This window comes from Heterocephalus glaber, unplaced genomic scaffold, assembly GCF_053883595.1.
Source record: "Heterocephalus glaber isolate CG9 unplaced genomic scaffold, H.glaber_assembly_v1.0 deba00001538, whole genome shotgun sequence".
Classification (NCBI taxonomy): Eukaryota; Metazoa; Chordata; class Mammalia; order Rodentia; family Bathyergidae; genus Heterocephalus; species Heterocephalus glaber.
Genome location: NW_028258333.1, coordinates 24,726,778 through 24,743,770, shown reverse-complemented (window position 1 = coordinate 24,743,770; position 16,993 = coordinate 24,726,778). Strand labels below are relative to the sequence as shown.

Sequence of the window (16,993 nt, the reverse complement as noted above, 5' to 3'; positions counted from 1 at the left end):
CACTCTCTTATTCTATGAGATGATGCTATTCCTTCTTGCAGTGATTTCCTCCTCTCTGTTCCCCCATACTCAGCCCCTGTCCTCTGCTGCCCTGCCCTGGGCCCTGAGAGACTGGCCTGCCTGGCTTCCAGGTGTACAGTGCCCATCGGGCAGCAGGAGGAGAGAGGAGGAGGGGAAAGGAGCCAGGTATCTATTCCCCAGCTGCTGCTTACCAGGCTGTACTGGGACAACTTCACGTGCTAGATCTGAAGGTCACAGCTTTTGCCAAGATAGCCCTCTCTGTCAGTCTAGATGTTGGAAATTACTTGCTCTTGGATTCCTCACACTAGCCCAAAGTCCCTTCACTAAACTCGCTTCAAATCACCCAGTTGCATGGCCCTATTTTCTACTTAAGAAGCAGAAGCTGATGTAAGATCATTAGAAAAGTCACTTTTTTCCCTGTATTTACTTCTTAGTTGTGTATGTTTATAACCATTTGTTTTTGTTTTGCTTTATTTTGTTTTTGGTACCAGGGATCGAACTCAGGTCCTTGCGCTTCTGCAGCAGGCAGCGAAACCACTGAGCTAAATCCCCGGCCCTGCCCATTTGTTTTTTACATAGTTGGATAATCAGATGAGACCTATGAGACTCACTACCCTTTGTATCCCTCCAATATGTCTCTCATGTAGTCACCTTCTCTATTTCTACTAACCCAGAGTTGTGGCCCTACTTGCTCTTTGAAGGAACGTAAGAGATACACAAATTCAGATGAGAAGAAATGATGATCTGAAGGGAAAACTCAACAAAAATAAGAAGTGCTCCAAAAGAAAGAGAGAAAATGAAGAAACCATGAAGTAATGAGTATAAAAGAAAGAGGACAAAGTAAAACATAAACAGAAGAAAAAAAAAGGAAAAATAGAAAATGCATTGCGTGCACATTCACACATGATGTATGCCTGCAATATACTGATGTTTAGGAATCCATTAGTTGAACAGATAATCTATGGCTGCATACCCTGTGGCCACTAAATAACAATTGGCTGACTGAACAGATGCAATGGATGAAACTAATACATGGTGAATTCTTTCGCTTTGGAAAATTTATTTTCTTATCCTTTGCTTTAGTCTTTCTCGTGGTAGCCAGAGGGATAAAAATATGGATGTGCTGATTATAAGTAAATGTATGGTAATGTAACATGTACAAAGGCCTCAGAAGAGCAATTAATAGGTAGCAGGTATTTAAACTGCAAAGTGAATCATTCCCTTTAGAACCAATAAAGTTGTGCAAATGAATGTTACTCAGATTTACACCCATTGAGGCATTAGCAAATCAATAGAGCGATTACTGTGGAAGATGTCCTGAATGTAAAATCACATTTGCAGTTATGTTTATGCACAAATGAATACTTAAAATGCAGGTTTGTCTATGCTATGAATGAAACAAATGATTTGTTCCTCCTCCTGTTCCCTTTTTTGTCTTACTTTCTAAAGATTTACAAATCCGTGAAGCTCACCAATTTCCAGGCTTATCCCCAGCTCCTGGAGTGAGCCCAGCAAAACCACCTCTTCTGGGTTTTCTCTTTCTCTCCATAAACCAGCACAGAGCTGTTCCAATGCAGTGGGTGTGAGCTCTGCAGGTCTCTTATTTAAAAATATTCATGTGAAAATTAAATCACACAATTCTCTATCAAGAGAACAATTTCATTATTATGCATTCATTGACTCTTTTCTGGCTTGACAAAATTTCTGTCAATGAGGGGATACGCCAAATTTCCTGGAGACTTTAAATTTGGTTGGAATAAATCCCAGTAGTACAGTGTACAGGTCAGCAAACTACAGCCTATGGAACCAAATACCGCTTGTCATCTATTTTAATATAGAAGCTGACAACAGTTTTCACATTTTTAGATAGTTGGAGTAAAAAGTTTACGAAGAATAATTTTTCATGACACATGAACATTATCAGAAATTCAGACTTCAGTGTCTATAAATAAAGTTTTATTGGAATGCAGTTATGAATATTATTTTATTTATTATCTATGGCTGTTTTTGTGCTATAATAGCAGAGTCTGCCTAAAAACCCTAAAATATTTACTATCTTGCCCTTTCAGAAAAATTTACTGACCACTGTCTGAATAGACGATTAACTTTCAAGAGATAAAAACCAACCCACAATGACCACAGGCACAAGACTGGAATTCTGTGAGGTTTTTCCTTGCTTTTTTGCCCAAACCAAGGCTGTGTTTAAGTGGTGAGAGATATGAGATTTCACTGTTATCAGAGTCCATTATAGTTTTAATTACCTGGTGATGTCTGATCACTACAGTCTTTTAAAATTAATGGGTGAGGGAGTTGGGAAACGGTAATCCCACTCGTGTCCACGACTTCTTACCAAGGACCCTCGGGGAACAACAAATGCAGGGAGGGCTTTTTCTGAGCACCCCGTATCTGCCTCAAGACAGATGCTCCAGAAGGAACATCATGGTCATGAATTCCCTCCCTGGAATCTCATCAGCCAGGAGTATCTCCTATTAGGATAGGAGGCTGAAGGTTGCTGCCACCATGCCCAGATAGACTGTGGCTGTCACCTAGTCTTCTAAAGGTCTATTGTTCTTCTCCAAATCTCACTTACTCTCCTCTGAATTCTCTGCATCCACCTCCTTCTCCCTGTAAAGGGGGTGTATAAGCTGGTAGAACTAACTGGGCTTCTGGGTACTCTTCTTTCCTGTGATGCCCCCGAGCAGGGAGTAAAATTGGAGACCTTTTCTCCTGTCATCTGTCTACTATCTGTTTATTTCACAGATTCTACTGTGGAACCCTCAGTGAGTAGAGGGAAAGTCTTGTCTCCTATACCAAACCCAAACCCATCCTAATGATTCTATTTGACCCAAACATGGTTTCTTCCATTCCTCTACTTCTCACTTCCATTAATCTGAGACAGGCCCACCTTGGCTCAAATCGGTCCAATTTCTGTCCCAAATCTGGCCCTATGCTCTCCCCACTGCCAAACCCACTTCTCAGTGCCCAGTGTAGCTGTTGTTGGTTACAAGTCTGTTTTTTCCCTTTGTTATGCAAGTAACCCTTTGTACCCTTTGTTAGGCAGATCCAGGTTTGAATCTGGCTTTTGCCCAGTGTTACTCTGACACTTGGGCATGCTTTTTAATTGCTAGACTCTCCTCAGAGACCAGCTTCAGCAGCTAAAGTTCCTAGGCACATGTTTTCGCATACATACAGTTTTCCTTTATCCCCAATCACAAGTGAGGGTTTCTGTTTGTTAATGGTGTCCCTGAGTTGGCTGCAACAATGAGTGGAGGAAAGGCAAGTAGAGACAGAGGTGGTGACATGTTCTAAGGATCAGTAGGAAGCAATCAGGGAATAATACAAAATCCAAGACTTTCCCCTACCCTCCAACTTTCAACATAGCCTGCTGCCTTTTATTAGCAGCCAGGAAACATCCTTACCAACTTTGAGCTCTTCATTGCCACCAAACATCTGGATGTTTAGACAGAGTAGAATCTGGCATGTAGGTCTGGGCTTCAGGGAACTTGCGGGGGGCTGCTACAGGAAAGTCACTTAATTTATTTGGGCTTCATCTTCCTCATCTCTAGAATGGTTACAGTAGTACCTGGGGTAGGTAATATTTTCTACTTCTCAGGATCATTTTGAGGAAACATATGTGGAGTAGAGTTTGCAGCCATCTGCTCACTTTTCAAGGTAGAGGAGAGGCCAGTGGGTGTTTCCTACCTGCATAATTACTTAAAGATGACATAACAGACATGTGCAATGGCCAGGGGTCTGTAGCTTTTGCTTTATGACTCCATACCCTGGGCTTTTCTTGGGACTTGAAAACATTAGGATGCCAAAATTCAGAAACACAACTCCAAGAGCAAAAAGTCTTTTCAAAAAGTCCCTGTGCAATCTCTGAGGACTTGAGTCCATAATGAGACTTACTAGGACCACAGGAAAAAGGTAATATGGAAATGTCATAGCTCATTCTAATGATAAAGAAAGAATACAGGAATAAAATGAGGGTCTAGTTTGGAAGGAGGCTGAAAACATCTCTCTCTACTACCCCCGTCAGCAAATTGTACATTTTTATCATTAAACTCTCTTAAAGGCTTCTTTCCTATCCTTCGTGCCTTGAATTTAAATTCAACACATCCTCTTCCTCTCTTCCTTCCTATCTTGGTCTTTTACTCTATGTACTACTTCTTTATTTGTGTTGTAATATAATTCTGGGGTTCAACTTTGCCTGCGGACCTTGGAATAGGAAGCCTACTTCTGGCTTGTGTGGTTCCCGAAAGCAGGAATATAGAGTTACTCAACCTCTAAAGTAGTCAGGCTCTCCGCTTATTAAGTCACATCCACTCGTCCACGTATCCAGTATATACTTATTAACTGTTCACACTGGAGAGGGTGTTTGGAACACAGCACCAAAAAAGTCCTTCCAGCTCCAGTATGGAGCCTATGCTAGATGGGAGATAGAAGTAACAATGTGCATAAAATAATTCCAGGCAGTGGGAATGCTATGAAGAAAAGAAAAACAAAGGGCAATGAAGCTGAGAAAATGGAAGTCTGTTTGAGGATCTACCATGTAAGCTACAGATTGAAAGAAGAAAAGGAAGGGGTTGTCCATGGTAACAGAAAGATCTGGGGGAAGAGAGTTCCAAGCAGAGGAAACAGCAGGTGCCAAAGCCCTGAGGCAGGAAAGAGCAAAATGGCTTTTGCTATGAACGAAAAAGAACACCTTCTACTGAGGACTGCCCTGAGGATACCAAGTCTACTATAGTAAGGAACTTATTGATTCTTTTTCTGCCTGTATCATGAGGATAGAGCACTGGAAATTAAATGGTGTGGGGTGATAGGACCAAATTTCATTCCCAGGGAAGGTTATATAATTCTACAGTTGATCACGCACATAGAGTACTTTTAATTAAATCTCCTTTGTCTTTGGAAAAAAGATGACATGTGACCTTTTTACTACTGCCATTTCTGTTATTTGTTGTTCATGTCCTTTATTGCCTGTCTCTGTTGCTTCCTGACTGAGCTAAGCTTGGATTTCAGTGAGTAAGTGACCCAAAGCGGGTGAATGGACATCCTACAAAGCCCCCAGTTCTGCATACCAACTAGCTACTTTGCAAGATTGAAAGCAAATGATAATGTTGCTGGTGTTTATTTCCTGGAGAAAACAAATACAGCAGGACAGGGTGAGGAGTGAGAGATCCTGACTTTGGTCTTTGTATTTCCACATGGAAACAAAATAGTGGCTGACTTGTGTGGAAAATGCCCTGTGAGAGGAGAGGAGTAAATACAGGGGGATCTCATTACCCCTTGGGGTTACTGAAAGACTTGCACTTCTCACTAGAGGAACAGGCAGCAAAAGCTTGGGTTTTCTTCATAATCTACATACTTGTGATTTTGTGGGGCTGAGATAAGATGGAGGCCTTGTACACATCTCTCAACACTCCTGTGATAGCATCAAAACCCTCTTCACCTGCCCTTTGGCTCAGCACCTAGTTAACACAATCACTGGGCCCAGCCTTCATTAACACCTGCACCAGGGTTGCTAAGACCTTTCCACTGCTCCCAGAACAGAGAGGAAGCTTCCAGGCCAATGTACCACCACTGCCAGCACAAAGGAAGTGAGCTTTTTGGATGCCAGCAACAATCCCACCACACACACCCATAGAAATGAGAAGACACATAAAAAAGCCTCAAAACCAGACTTCCAAATCACCTACAGCAACCCCAAAGGGAAACGAGATGAAACACTCTGATACTCAACCACCTGGACTCCCAGAAAGGGCAAGAAAAGAGGATCTTGAAAAAATGAAATCAGAAATAATTTTTCAGATAACAACAGAGATTGTGCCCATAGTGCAAGACATGATTAATAAATCTAGAGAGGAGGTAAGGAACACGATGGAATAAGAACATAAGAAACAAATGGAACCCACAAAACAGATGCAAACAGATTTCCAGGATATATAAAAACTCCACTGAAAAACTACAGAGCAGAATGAACCAATGTGAGGACAGAAATTCAGATATAAAAGATAAGATTGCAATTAGTGACCACGAAAAGAAAAATTGCTTTAAAATTGTAAGGCACCATGAAAAATTAATCCAGCAGCTGCTAGATGATGAAAAGAAGAATAACATAAGACTGATTGGAGTCAATGAAGAAACAGGAGAGAACAGTGAAGATGATATTAAAAAAAAAGTTCACAGAAGTAATGGCAGAAAACTTCCCAAGCAGGGGAAAAGACTTGACATACACATAAATGAGGCATATAGAATTCCAACTAGCCTTGATCAAAAAAAAAAGTCTACACACAGGCATATAATAGTCAAGATTCCAGAAACTCAACAGAAGAATAAAGTTATACAAGCCATTAGAGAAAAGGAAAAAAAAAATCACATACAAAGGAAAGCCCATCAGAATCACAGCAGACTTCTCAATGCAAACCCTCAAGGCAAGAAGATCTTGGAGTGACGTATTCCAAGCCCTAAAAGAAAACAGCCTCCAACCCAGATTGATGTACCCTGCAAAATTATCTTTCAAAATTGATGGAGAAACCAGATATTTTCATGACAAAGAGCACTTTAGGAACTTCATGAATACCAAACCAGCACTCCAAAAAGTTTGGACAATATCCTAGGAAAAGACAATGGGACTACAACTCCAGGAAGCCCAGCAGAATGAATCCATCGGGTATGACAGAAATTAAATGCAAAGGGAGAGAATCCAACAAAAAGAAAAAGTCATGACAATGATAAGTCGATACCTATCAGTTATAACCATCAATATTAATGGTCTCAATTCAACAATCAAAAGAAATAGACTGGCAGAATGGGTCAAGAAGCAAAATCCAACAATATGCTGCATACAAGAGAAACACTTAATTCAAAAAGAAACTCATAGACTGAAAGTTAAAGGCTGAAAAACAGTACTCCATGCAAGGGAACCTGAATAAAAGCAGCAGTGGCTATACTCCTTGCAGATCAAGTGGATTTCCAACCAACACTGATTGAGACAGACAAAGAAGGACACTATATCCTTGTAAAGGGAACAATCCAAGAGGAAGAGATAATAATCATAAATATACATGCACCAATCACTAGTGTGCCCAATTACATAAAACAAACACTAACAGAAATGAAAAATCATATACGCATTAATACAATAGTAGTGGGGGACCTCAACACCCCACTGTCACAGATAGATCAATTAGACAAAAAATAAACAATGAAATACTAGAATTCATTCAAACTCTTGAACAAGAGAACTTAACAGATGTTTACAGAGTGTTCCACCCCACAAAATCAGAATACATATTCTTTTCAACAGCACACAGGTTGTTCTCCAGAATAGACCACATACTCACTCATAGAACATGTTTAAGTAAGTGCAAAGGAATTGAAGTTATCCCCTGTATATTATCAGTCTATAGTGCAATGAAATTGGAGATCCATAGCAAAAGGAACTCAAAAAATTTCATAAACACGTGGAAATTGAACAAAACATTTCTGAATAACCAATGGATCACAGAGAAAATTAAAGAAATCAGACATTTCCTTCAATTAAATGACAATGACAATATGACATATCAGAATCTATGGGACACAATGAAAGCAGTCTTACCAGGAAAATTCATTAGCAGTGAATACTCATTTTAGGAAAACAGAGTGAGCCCAATTAAACAACCCAATGCTGAACCTCAAGCTTCTAGAAAAAGAAGAGCAGGACAAACCCAAACCTCATACAAGGGAGGAAATTATAAAGATCTGAGCAGAAATCAATGCAATGGAGACTAAGAGAATGAAACAAAAAATCAATGAAGCCAAGAGTTGGTTCTTTGAAAGAATCAACAAAATTGACAAAACCTTAGCCAACCTTATCAGAAAAAGGAAAGAAAAGGCCCAAATCCATGCAATTAAGAATGAATAGGGTGAATTACAACAGACTCAGCAGAAATCCAGAGGATCATCAATACCTACTTCGAGAACCTATACGCCAATAAGATGGAAAACACCGAAGCAATGGACAGATTCCTAGATACATACGAATTATCAAAGTTGAACGAAGAAGACCTAAAAATTCTAAATGGCCCAATATCAATCAATGAAATTGAAAACATAATTAAAAACTTACCAACTAAGAAAAGCCTGGGTCCTGATGGCTTCACCACTGAATTCTATAAGACTAGAGAGCAACTACTGCCACTACTGTTTAAACTCTTCAATGAAATTGAAAGGGAAGCAATACTCCCAAATTCATTCTGGGAAGCAAGCATCACATTGATCCCCAAAGCAGAGAAAGACCCAACTGAAAAAGAGAACTATAGGCCAATCTCACTAATGAACATAGATGCAAAAATCCTTAATAAGATACTGCAAAATAGAATGCAGAAGATCATCAAGAAGATCATACACCCTTACCAAGTGGGATTCATCCCAGGGATGCAGGGATGGTTCAACATATGCAAATCAATAAAGGCAATACACTGTATCAATAGAGCCAAGGGCAAAAACCATATGATCATCTCAATAGATGCAGAAAAAGCATTTGACAAAATCCAACAAACATGCATGATAAAAAACAAACCTCCAAAAAATTGGAATAGATGGTCTCTACCTCAAACTGATAAAAGCCATTTATGAAAAACCAACAGCCAACATCATACTGAATGATCAAAAACTCAAATCCTTCACACTAAAATCAGGAACAAAGCAAGGATGTCCATTATCACCACTCCTGTTCAATATAGTTTTAGAAACATTAGCCACAGCAATTAGAAAAGAGAAAGAAAAAAAAGGAATAAAAATAGGAAATGAAGTCAAATTGTCATTATTTGCAAATGACATGATACTTTATATAGAAGACCTCAAGAACTCCACCAAAAGTCTTCTAGACTTAATAATCAAATTCAGGAAAGTAGCTGGATACAAGGTCAACACACAAAAATCAATAGTTTTCCTCTACACAGACAACAGACTCACTGAGAGAAATAGGGCAAACAATTTCTTTCACAATAGCATCCAAAAAACTGAAATGCCTAGGAATCAACCTAACAAAAGAAATCAATATACTTTTCAGCTTCTCTGAAAAGTACAGCACTCTGAAAAGAGAGATTGAAGATGACATCAGAAAATGGAAAGACATTCCCTGCTCTTGAGTAGGAAGGATCAACCTAGTGAAAATGACCATACTTCCAAACCTGGGATTCAATCCAATCTCAGTTGAAATCCCAGCAGCATACTTCGGAGAACTTGAGAAAACCATCCAAAAATTCATTTGGAACAAGAAAAGACCCAGAATAGCAAAAGCAATTATAGGTAACAGAGACATGGCAGGGTATATTAAAACTCCCAACTTGAAACTATACTGCAAATCTATTGTGATAAAAACAGCATGGTACTGGCAAAGATACAAACCTGAGGACCAGTGGAATAGATGAGAAGATTCAGAAACAATTCGAGACACTCAGCCACCTCATCTTTGACAAAGGAGCCAAATACTCTCACTGGAGGAAAGATAGCCTCTTTAATAAATGGTGCTGGAAAAACTGGGTTTCAACTTGCCAAAGCTTAAAACTAGACCTATATCTCTCACCATGCACTAAACTAAAATTGAAATGGATTAAAGATTTAAATATTAAAACAGAAATGCTGAACTGGCTGGAACAGAGGTTAGGTAGAACTCTGGAAGTCATTGGTGTACGAAAAGATTTTATGAACAAAACCTCAGTTGCCCATGAACTAGCACAAACAATCAACAAGTGGGATCTCTTCTTACTAAAAAGCTTCTGCACAGCAAGAGAAACCACCAACAGTGTGAAGAGACAACCCACAATGTGGGAAAATTTTTCACCTGCTGTTCCTTGGACAAAGGTCTATTATCTAGAATCGATAAAGAACTTCAAAAAATCCTCCAAAATTTAAAGACCCAATCTAAAAATGGGCATTTGAAATGAACAGACATTTCTCAGACAAAGAAGTAGAAATAGCAAATAAACATATGAAAAAAATGTTCAACATCACTGGTCATTAGAGAAATGCAAATGAAAACAAGTATGAGATTCCACCTCACCCCAGAAAGAATGGCTGTTATCTTGAAATCAACCAATAACAAATGCTGGTGGGGCTGTGGGGAAAGAGGAACCCTGCTCCACTGCTGGTGGGAGTGTAGACTGGTGCAACCACTGTGGAAATCAGTATGGAGATACCTCAAAGAACTAGGACTGGAAATCTCATTTGACCCAGCTATTCCCCTGCTGGGTATCTTCCCTAAAGAATTAAAAGGATCATACCACAGTGATATATCTGCACCCATGTTCATAGCAGCACAGTTTGTAGTAGCTAAAACTTGGGAACAGCACAAATGCCCATCAACTGGAGACTGGATCAAGAAAACGTAATTTTTTAAATAAAATGGAGTACTACTCTGCCATAAAAAATGAAAGATTAGAGACATTTATAGCTAAATGGATGCACTTTGAGATGATACTCTTAAATGAAATAAATAGGACACACATGTGTAAATACCAAATAGTTTCTCTAGTGTGAGAAACTGAAAGTGTTAATAAAGTGTAAAAGGTATAATAGATAATGTGAAATAGGAAGAAAAGGGTCAAAGGAGAAGGTGAAGTGAGAGGGGTGGGGAAAAGAAAGAAGGAAATGGAATTAATATGAGAAAATGAAAAAATGGAAACCAAGTCTTTGTAAATAAGGAGGGATTAATGGGTTGAAGGGAGGGCAGGGCAATGGGAAAAAATAAGAACCAAGAGAGATTATGTAAAGGTGCAAATTTCCAATGATGAATGTCACTATATTGTATACCTAAAATGTATCAATAAAATAAAATTTAAAAAAAAGACCTTCCAACTGCTCCATGAGGCAGGTGTGAAGTTATGAACAGGGTCTGGTATTAATGAGCCCAGTGGGAAGTAAATACTTCCCTAGATAGTAGGGCCAAAGCACTATCTGTCTTACAACAGGGTGAATTCATACCTAGAATAAAAAAGGGATGGACAATAGTGGCAGGTGTTGGATGGAAGGTAAGGTCTCCATTGGTCCATCAGCTTCATGGGTCTCCTTGAACTTTCTGTTCTGAAGCTGCCTGTCCAGGATGCAAACTGGACATGGAATCAAACACTTACGTAGTGAGGAGAAGAGGCAGCAGTCAGAATAGGAAAGTTCACCAAGATGAACTGCTGGGCTCACAAACGCATTTAGGGTGATGGTCAAAATATTTAACTGGCTTGGGGTGAGTCCAACCATGAAGATTGTGGACTGGAGACTCCCAGGGCTGCATGATGCAGATGGGTTGACTGTCAGCCCCCACATATGCTTACACAGTTTAACTGCATGTATATAAGTCACAAGTTGTAAAAGAAAAAAAAGAAAGAAAAGAACTTTAAGGAGGTTTATTCTATGCTCCCAGAGCCTCCTTAGCCCATGGATTCTACAGGATTGTCCCTAGTCCTTCATTTCACTGTTGACCTCAACCAGTTTCACGCTCCTTTGCATTACAAGGATCATGACACTCTTAGTTTGAATCTCACTCACGGAAGTAGCTTTGCAGTCAGCCAAACCCAACTTCAAATCCTGCCTTTATAATTATCAGTCATGGAGAATGTGGAAACTTTCAAAGACTTAATTTTTTTAATCTGTAAAAGGAGAATACAATTCCTCCAGCACAACATTTTTCTGTTGGTTAAATGAATCGTGTAGGTAAAGTGCTTAGCACAATGCCTAGCTCATAGAGGCTTTCTCTCCCATAGCTCTGATATTCAAGTTTATTATGAGTCAGATAGTGTTTGGTTTTTATGTAATTTTATATGTGAAAAAATGTGTTTTGGAAGAAAATCATAGTCTGAAACCAATACCAAGGTAAGAAATATGAATGAATACCAGAATAAAAGGTTTTCTAAAATAGTAGAAGTGATTAAGAGAAAACCATAATTGAAATACCAATTAGAGCACATTCTTGTGTATTTTGTGAAATAGATCATCTAGTAAATTCCACTCATCTTATTTTTGCATAACCATACACCTAAAAAGTAGCAAAACTGTATTTATTTAAAAATAACTTGTGATTGACAGTTTTCATGGAATTAGCTTGGCTTTGTCCACCTCCCTTGCGCACAATTACTTTGAAATTATAAAAATTTTACTTTATGTAGGAGACCATTTATAATAAAATGTTACATATCTATAAAGCACTTTTGCACACTTGATCCTGCTTAATCCACAAAAGTAGGATTCAGCATTGGGGAAACAATAATCAGAAATTCCAAGACCAGACTAGTGTTCAGTTATAAATGAAAAATTACAAGGATGCTCCCACCCACTCCCATCCTCCCCTGACTTGTCTCCACAGTCACATCAGAAGTGAAAATCAGAAAAAGAAGTTATATCTCATCTTCTTTCTTAATTCCGTAGATGAAAGGACACTGGGAGACAAGGTGAACATGCAGTAGCTTACAAGGCGGAAGCAGAGGGGCTTAATGTCACGGGGGAGGGTGGGCCACACAACACAGTGTGCCAGCCCAGTGTGCAATGCAAAAAGATAGAGTGCTTCAAAGTACAGTCAACCCCTAGCTCTCCCCCACACTTTTTTGCAATATATCACAAAGTTCCACTGAGTATGATATGTTCCATTTAGTCAGAACTGAAGGAAGTTTCCCTTTGAAGTAGAATCACTAACATTTCTTCTAGGAAGGAGCTTCGTCCCTTGGCTCATGCCCGGGAGTTTAACTTCTCAGTTTCTGAAAAATAGGGAAACAATTGCTGGCTGATTGTCATTAGAGGGAGTTTGTGTACGTGTTTGTGTGTGTGTGTGTGTATGTGTGTGTGTTTCTGGAAATGTGGACTCACCATACACCAAACAATTTAACTTGAAAAGAGGAGATTTCAAGATTATAGGGTGAGGATTTTCAGAAGAGCCAAAGTTTCTAGGACTTGTGGAACCTGGTAAATCTCTATACTGGAAATAGCATTGGCCTTGGAAGTTGGCACTGTGTATGTTTTGTAAGGAAAGGTTCCTTCAGAGGTATTCTCCGTATCTTCCCAAAAGAATTGAAAGCATCAGACCACAGTGATATATACACACCTATGTTTATAGTGGCATAATTTGTAATAGCTAAATCTTGGAAACAGCCCAAATGCCCATCAACTGATGAATGGATAAAGAAGATGTGGATTTTTTATACAATCGAGTACTACTCTGCCATAAAGAAGGATAAACTTCAGGCATTTATAGGTAAATGGTCACTGTAAGACCATACTCTTAAGTAAAATAAATCGGACACACATATTTAAATATCATATTGTTTCTCTGATGTGAGAAACAGAATGTGTAAATAAGGACCAAAATGCATAACAGATATTGGGAAATGGGAAGAAAATGTTCAAATGAGAAGGGGAACAAGGGTAGGGGAAGGAGGAAAATAAGGAAGGGAATAGAGAATTGAAGGAAAAAATGGAAACAAAGCTTTTGTAAGTAAGGAAGGGAAGAGGAATGAAGGAACGGGAGGGGAATTGGAAAAGAAGAAGAAGCAAGATATATCATGTACAGGTACAAATTACCTATGATGAATATAAAAAAATACATATACATTACCAATAAAATGAAAAAATAAGAACCAAGATACATCATGTACAGGTACAAGCACTCAATGATAAATGTAAACGAATTATATACCTAAAATGTACCAATAAAAGAACTTAGAAAAAAAATCATAAAAAAAGAAGTGATTGGGAAAAAAGAATAATAGTGCCAATATATTAAAGAAAGTGCTTTGAACTTAAAAAAAAAGAAAGGGCTGTTTTGGAAATATTCATGGGCCAAACTGAAAACATTAGTCTTCAAACAAGAAAAGCTCTGCCATCTCATTTCTGAAATCTCCTCACTACACAGGGTTCTAAATTTCTGTAAATGGTACCTCACATCCCAAATACAAAGATTTCTAAGCTGTTGCGCACTTGGCAAGGTGGTCCCAGCCCTTCAAATGGAAATGTGCTCCTTGACCTCATGTGACAGTTATTATGTAATAACGTCAAACTAGAGACCGAGTCTGCCTTTCAGAAGATTCTAGGTTGATTTGATAAACAGCGGCCTAAGCTTCCTCTAGGTCTCTAGAGAGCTACCATGAGAACTTAGACCATCAGCTACATTCCCAAACTCCATGTTAGCCCTCCAACGACTTCTGGATATCTCCCGACTCATTCAGAGAAGCCAGATGTTACTTAAAGCACAGTGATCTAAGTGAACACTAACCCTCAAGAGTCTGGACTCCTTAGTTTTTCTCCCGTGGTTCTAAAATGAGTTCATTTTTCTCGAAAGATGAAAAGGGTATGAGAAGAGACTGTACAACATTTTGCCATGTGGTCTGTCCTATGATCGAGAAAGAAAACTGACCTCAAACTCCCCAAGGATAATGCAAAAATAAATTCTGCTGACCTCCCAGACATAGAAGTAGCCCGTCTCTGTGAGAGTTTGTAACTTCCAAAGGGCTGGGAAAGCTGGAGGATGGTCCCTTCCCTGGCTGCTGTCCACAGTACAGGAAGAAACCCCAGGGAAGCCTTCAGCCCCTCAGGCAGCAGCCTGGCTTCAGGGCCTCTTCACAGGTCCCCCTGCAGGGGCCCAGTACTCACTCAGGGTTCGGACAGTGTCACTGGGCTGGCTTCGTGGACTGGGGCCATGGGGGTTCACAGCCCTCACAGCAAACTGGTAGTTGGTATCTGGAACAAGGCCCTTGATGATGATGGTGTCCATCTGGAAATGCTCTTGGATTAAGGTCCAATTCTTCTCAAAATCTGGCCTTTATTGATTAAAAAGAAAGAAAGGAAGAAGTAGTAGTAGAGAAATACCATGGGGAAAGGAAGCTAGCTAGCTGTGTGAACAGCATTTGAACTCTGGAAGCAATATTCATAAAAATGAAAAACATTTCCTATCTCAAATAAAAACATTTCCTATCTCAAAGTAGTCCTGAATTTAAATCATTGGTCATCACCTGTAAATCCCTGCCTATGAAAGCAAGTAGATCATTTTTAGGGCTAGTTTTGAGCACTGTTTAGAGACCATCCAGTTTTCCTTTCACAGCCTTGACCATGATGAGCCCCCACACAGGAGAGTTCATTTTCAAGGACTGTGCTTTCCAGATGTTTCATAAGCAAGCCTCTCCTTGGCAGTCCCATCCACAGAGGTCAGGGGAGCACAGACTCCATCTATTCACAATCTGTTCACAAATAAACAAATATAAGTTTTACAGGGTGAGTAACTGTACAAACTGCCATGGGAAAGCCCAAGAAGAATGTGTTCGTGGACATTCTCACACTTAACAAATTACATATCTGTGCCAAACTGCTGAGTTTTCACATATCCTTCCTAGGATCCTAAAGAGAAGCAGACTTTCATTTAGGGCTTCTACCTAGAAGGCAAGAGGGGAAGAGTGAAAGCTCTGCAGTCGGACAGAGCCAGGTTCAAATCCCAGCTCTGTTAATTACTAGGTACTACTTAGCTTTCTTAGATCTGTTTTTCCATCTGTAAAATGGGAATAATAAAGGTACCTATGTAAGAGGACTGCCATAAGATTAAACGAGGCACATCCTCAGTATAGTGCCTGGCACCTCACTGTAAACACTCCACATGTATAAACCATTATCTAAAGGTCTTACCCACTGGGAACCCACAGCTGCCTGCATCCCCCATATGTGCTCCCCGCATACACTACCTCAGCCCCACAAGGCTAGCCAGCACAGAAATGTGGCTCCTCTGTCCAAAGATGTACTATAAATATAAAACATACACTGAAAAAAAAAAACAAAAAAAAAAACGTACACTGGATTTTAAAGGAAAAAAGAAAGACATCTCATTGACAATTTTCACACTGGATACCTGTTTTACTGATAATACTTTAGAATCCAGGCGACAACAGTTTACTAAGATTAATTTCACTTCTTACCTTTTTGATGCCACTATGAGAAAACATAGCTTTACAAACAGGCTTGCATTTCATCTGCAGGCTAGCACTGCTCTATATGGGAGTGGGGGAGGGGAGAAGAGAATTGTGGGTAATAAGAACTGCAAGACGAAAGTTGGAAATGTTGGTACATAGCTGAGAGACAGTGTGAATGGCATGATCAGAGAGTTTGTGTTCATAACTAATCACAGGATCACTTTTTTTTTTGGTACCGGGGATTGAACTGGGGTCCTTACACTTGCGAGGCAGGCAGCGGAACCACTGAGTTAAATCCCCGGCCCACAATGACCACTTTTAAGTGCTTTCAAAGCACAAAAAATTGGGCCAGGGATTTAGCTCAGTGGTTTCGCCGCCTGCTATGCAGGCACAAGGACCGGAGTTCAATCCCCGGTACCAAAACAACAACAAAAACCAAAGTATAAAGAATTTTTCTTTTGAAAACTAACATATTCAGTAGTTACTAATATTAAGGCCCACCTCATTGCTGTTGTTTTAATACAGAGAAAAAAAATAAGGGCCTGTCCAAAGTCACATAGCTGAGAAATGGAATGGCTAACTGGGGTTGATGGGATGAGATTAGATTAAGAATATCCTTGATATTAGATAAAAACTAGGGTAATTGGTGGGGGGGGTATTCTCCCTCCTTTACCTTGCTTCCTGGATGCCTTTCAGTTGCTCCATTGTTAAACACCTCTGTTTAAGTAGAGTATTTAGAGGAATGCAGGAAGCCTGTGTTTGTCCTTTATGAACAACTTAGCAAGGAAATAAAACCTGTTATGCTAAAAACAGGTGCCTGATTGAACCACAGATTTCTTTAATATGTGCTTGCCTAAGTTTTCATTGGGAGAAATTATTGAAATCCCAGTAAACAGATGCTTCCTCAGGGTCACCAGACTGAGAAGTTTTCTGGGCTGTGCCTCATAGGAATTCATGCTCTGGAAAAAAGAGAGCTCATGGGGCATGTCCGCGGGGTGGGGGGATGAGGCTGCTTTCTCTTTCCTCATACTCTTTCCCTAAAGCCTAAA

The 16,993-nt window shown here is 39.5% G+C and overlaps 1 protein-coding gene across 5 annotated transcripts in view; it reads right to left on the bottom strand.

Annotated features, from left to right (window-relative positions):
• The window catches only part of Egflam (EGF like, fibronectin type III and laminin G domains), a 167,922-nt gene that overhangs the window by 63,776 nt on the left and 87,153 nt on the right, over positions 1-16,993 (bottom strand). For 3 of the 5 annotated variants that reach the window (XM_004848597.4, XM_021261483.2, XM_021261482.2), the window contains one exon: positions 14,641-14,807. In XM_004848597.4, coding sequence (XP_004848654.3) covers positions 14,641-14,807 — 167 coding nt within the window. Of the gene's footprint in view, positions 1-14,640; positions 14,808-14,999; positions 15,090-16,993 lie in introns of those variants that run through there. The other 2 variants (XM_021261484.2, XM_087189309.1) reach the window with 2 other exon arrangements.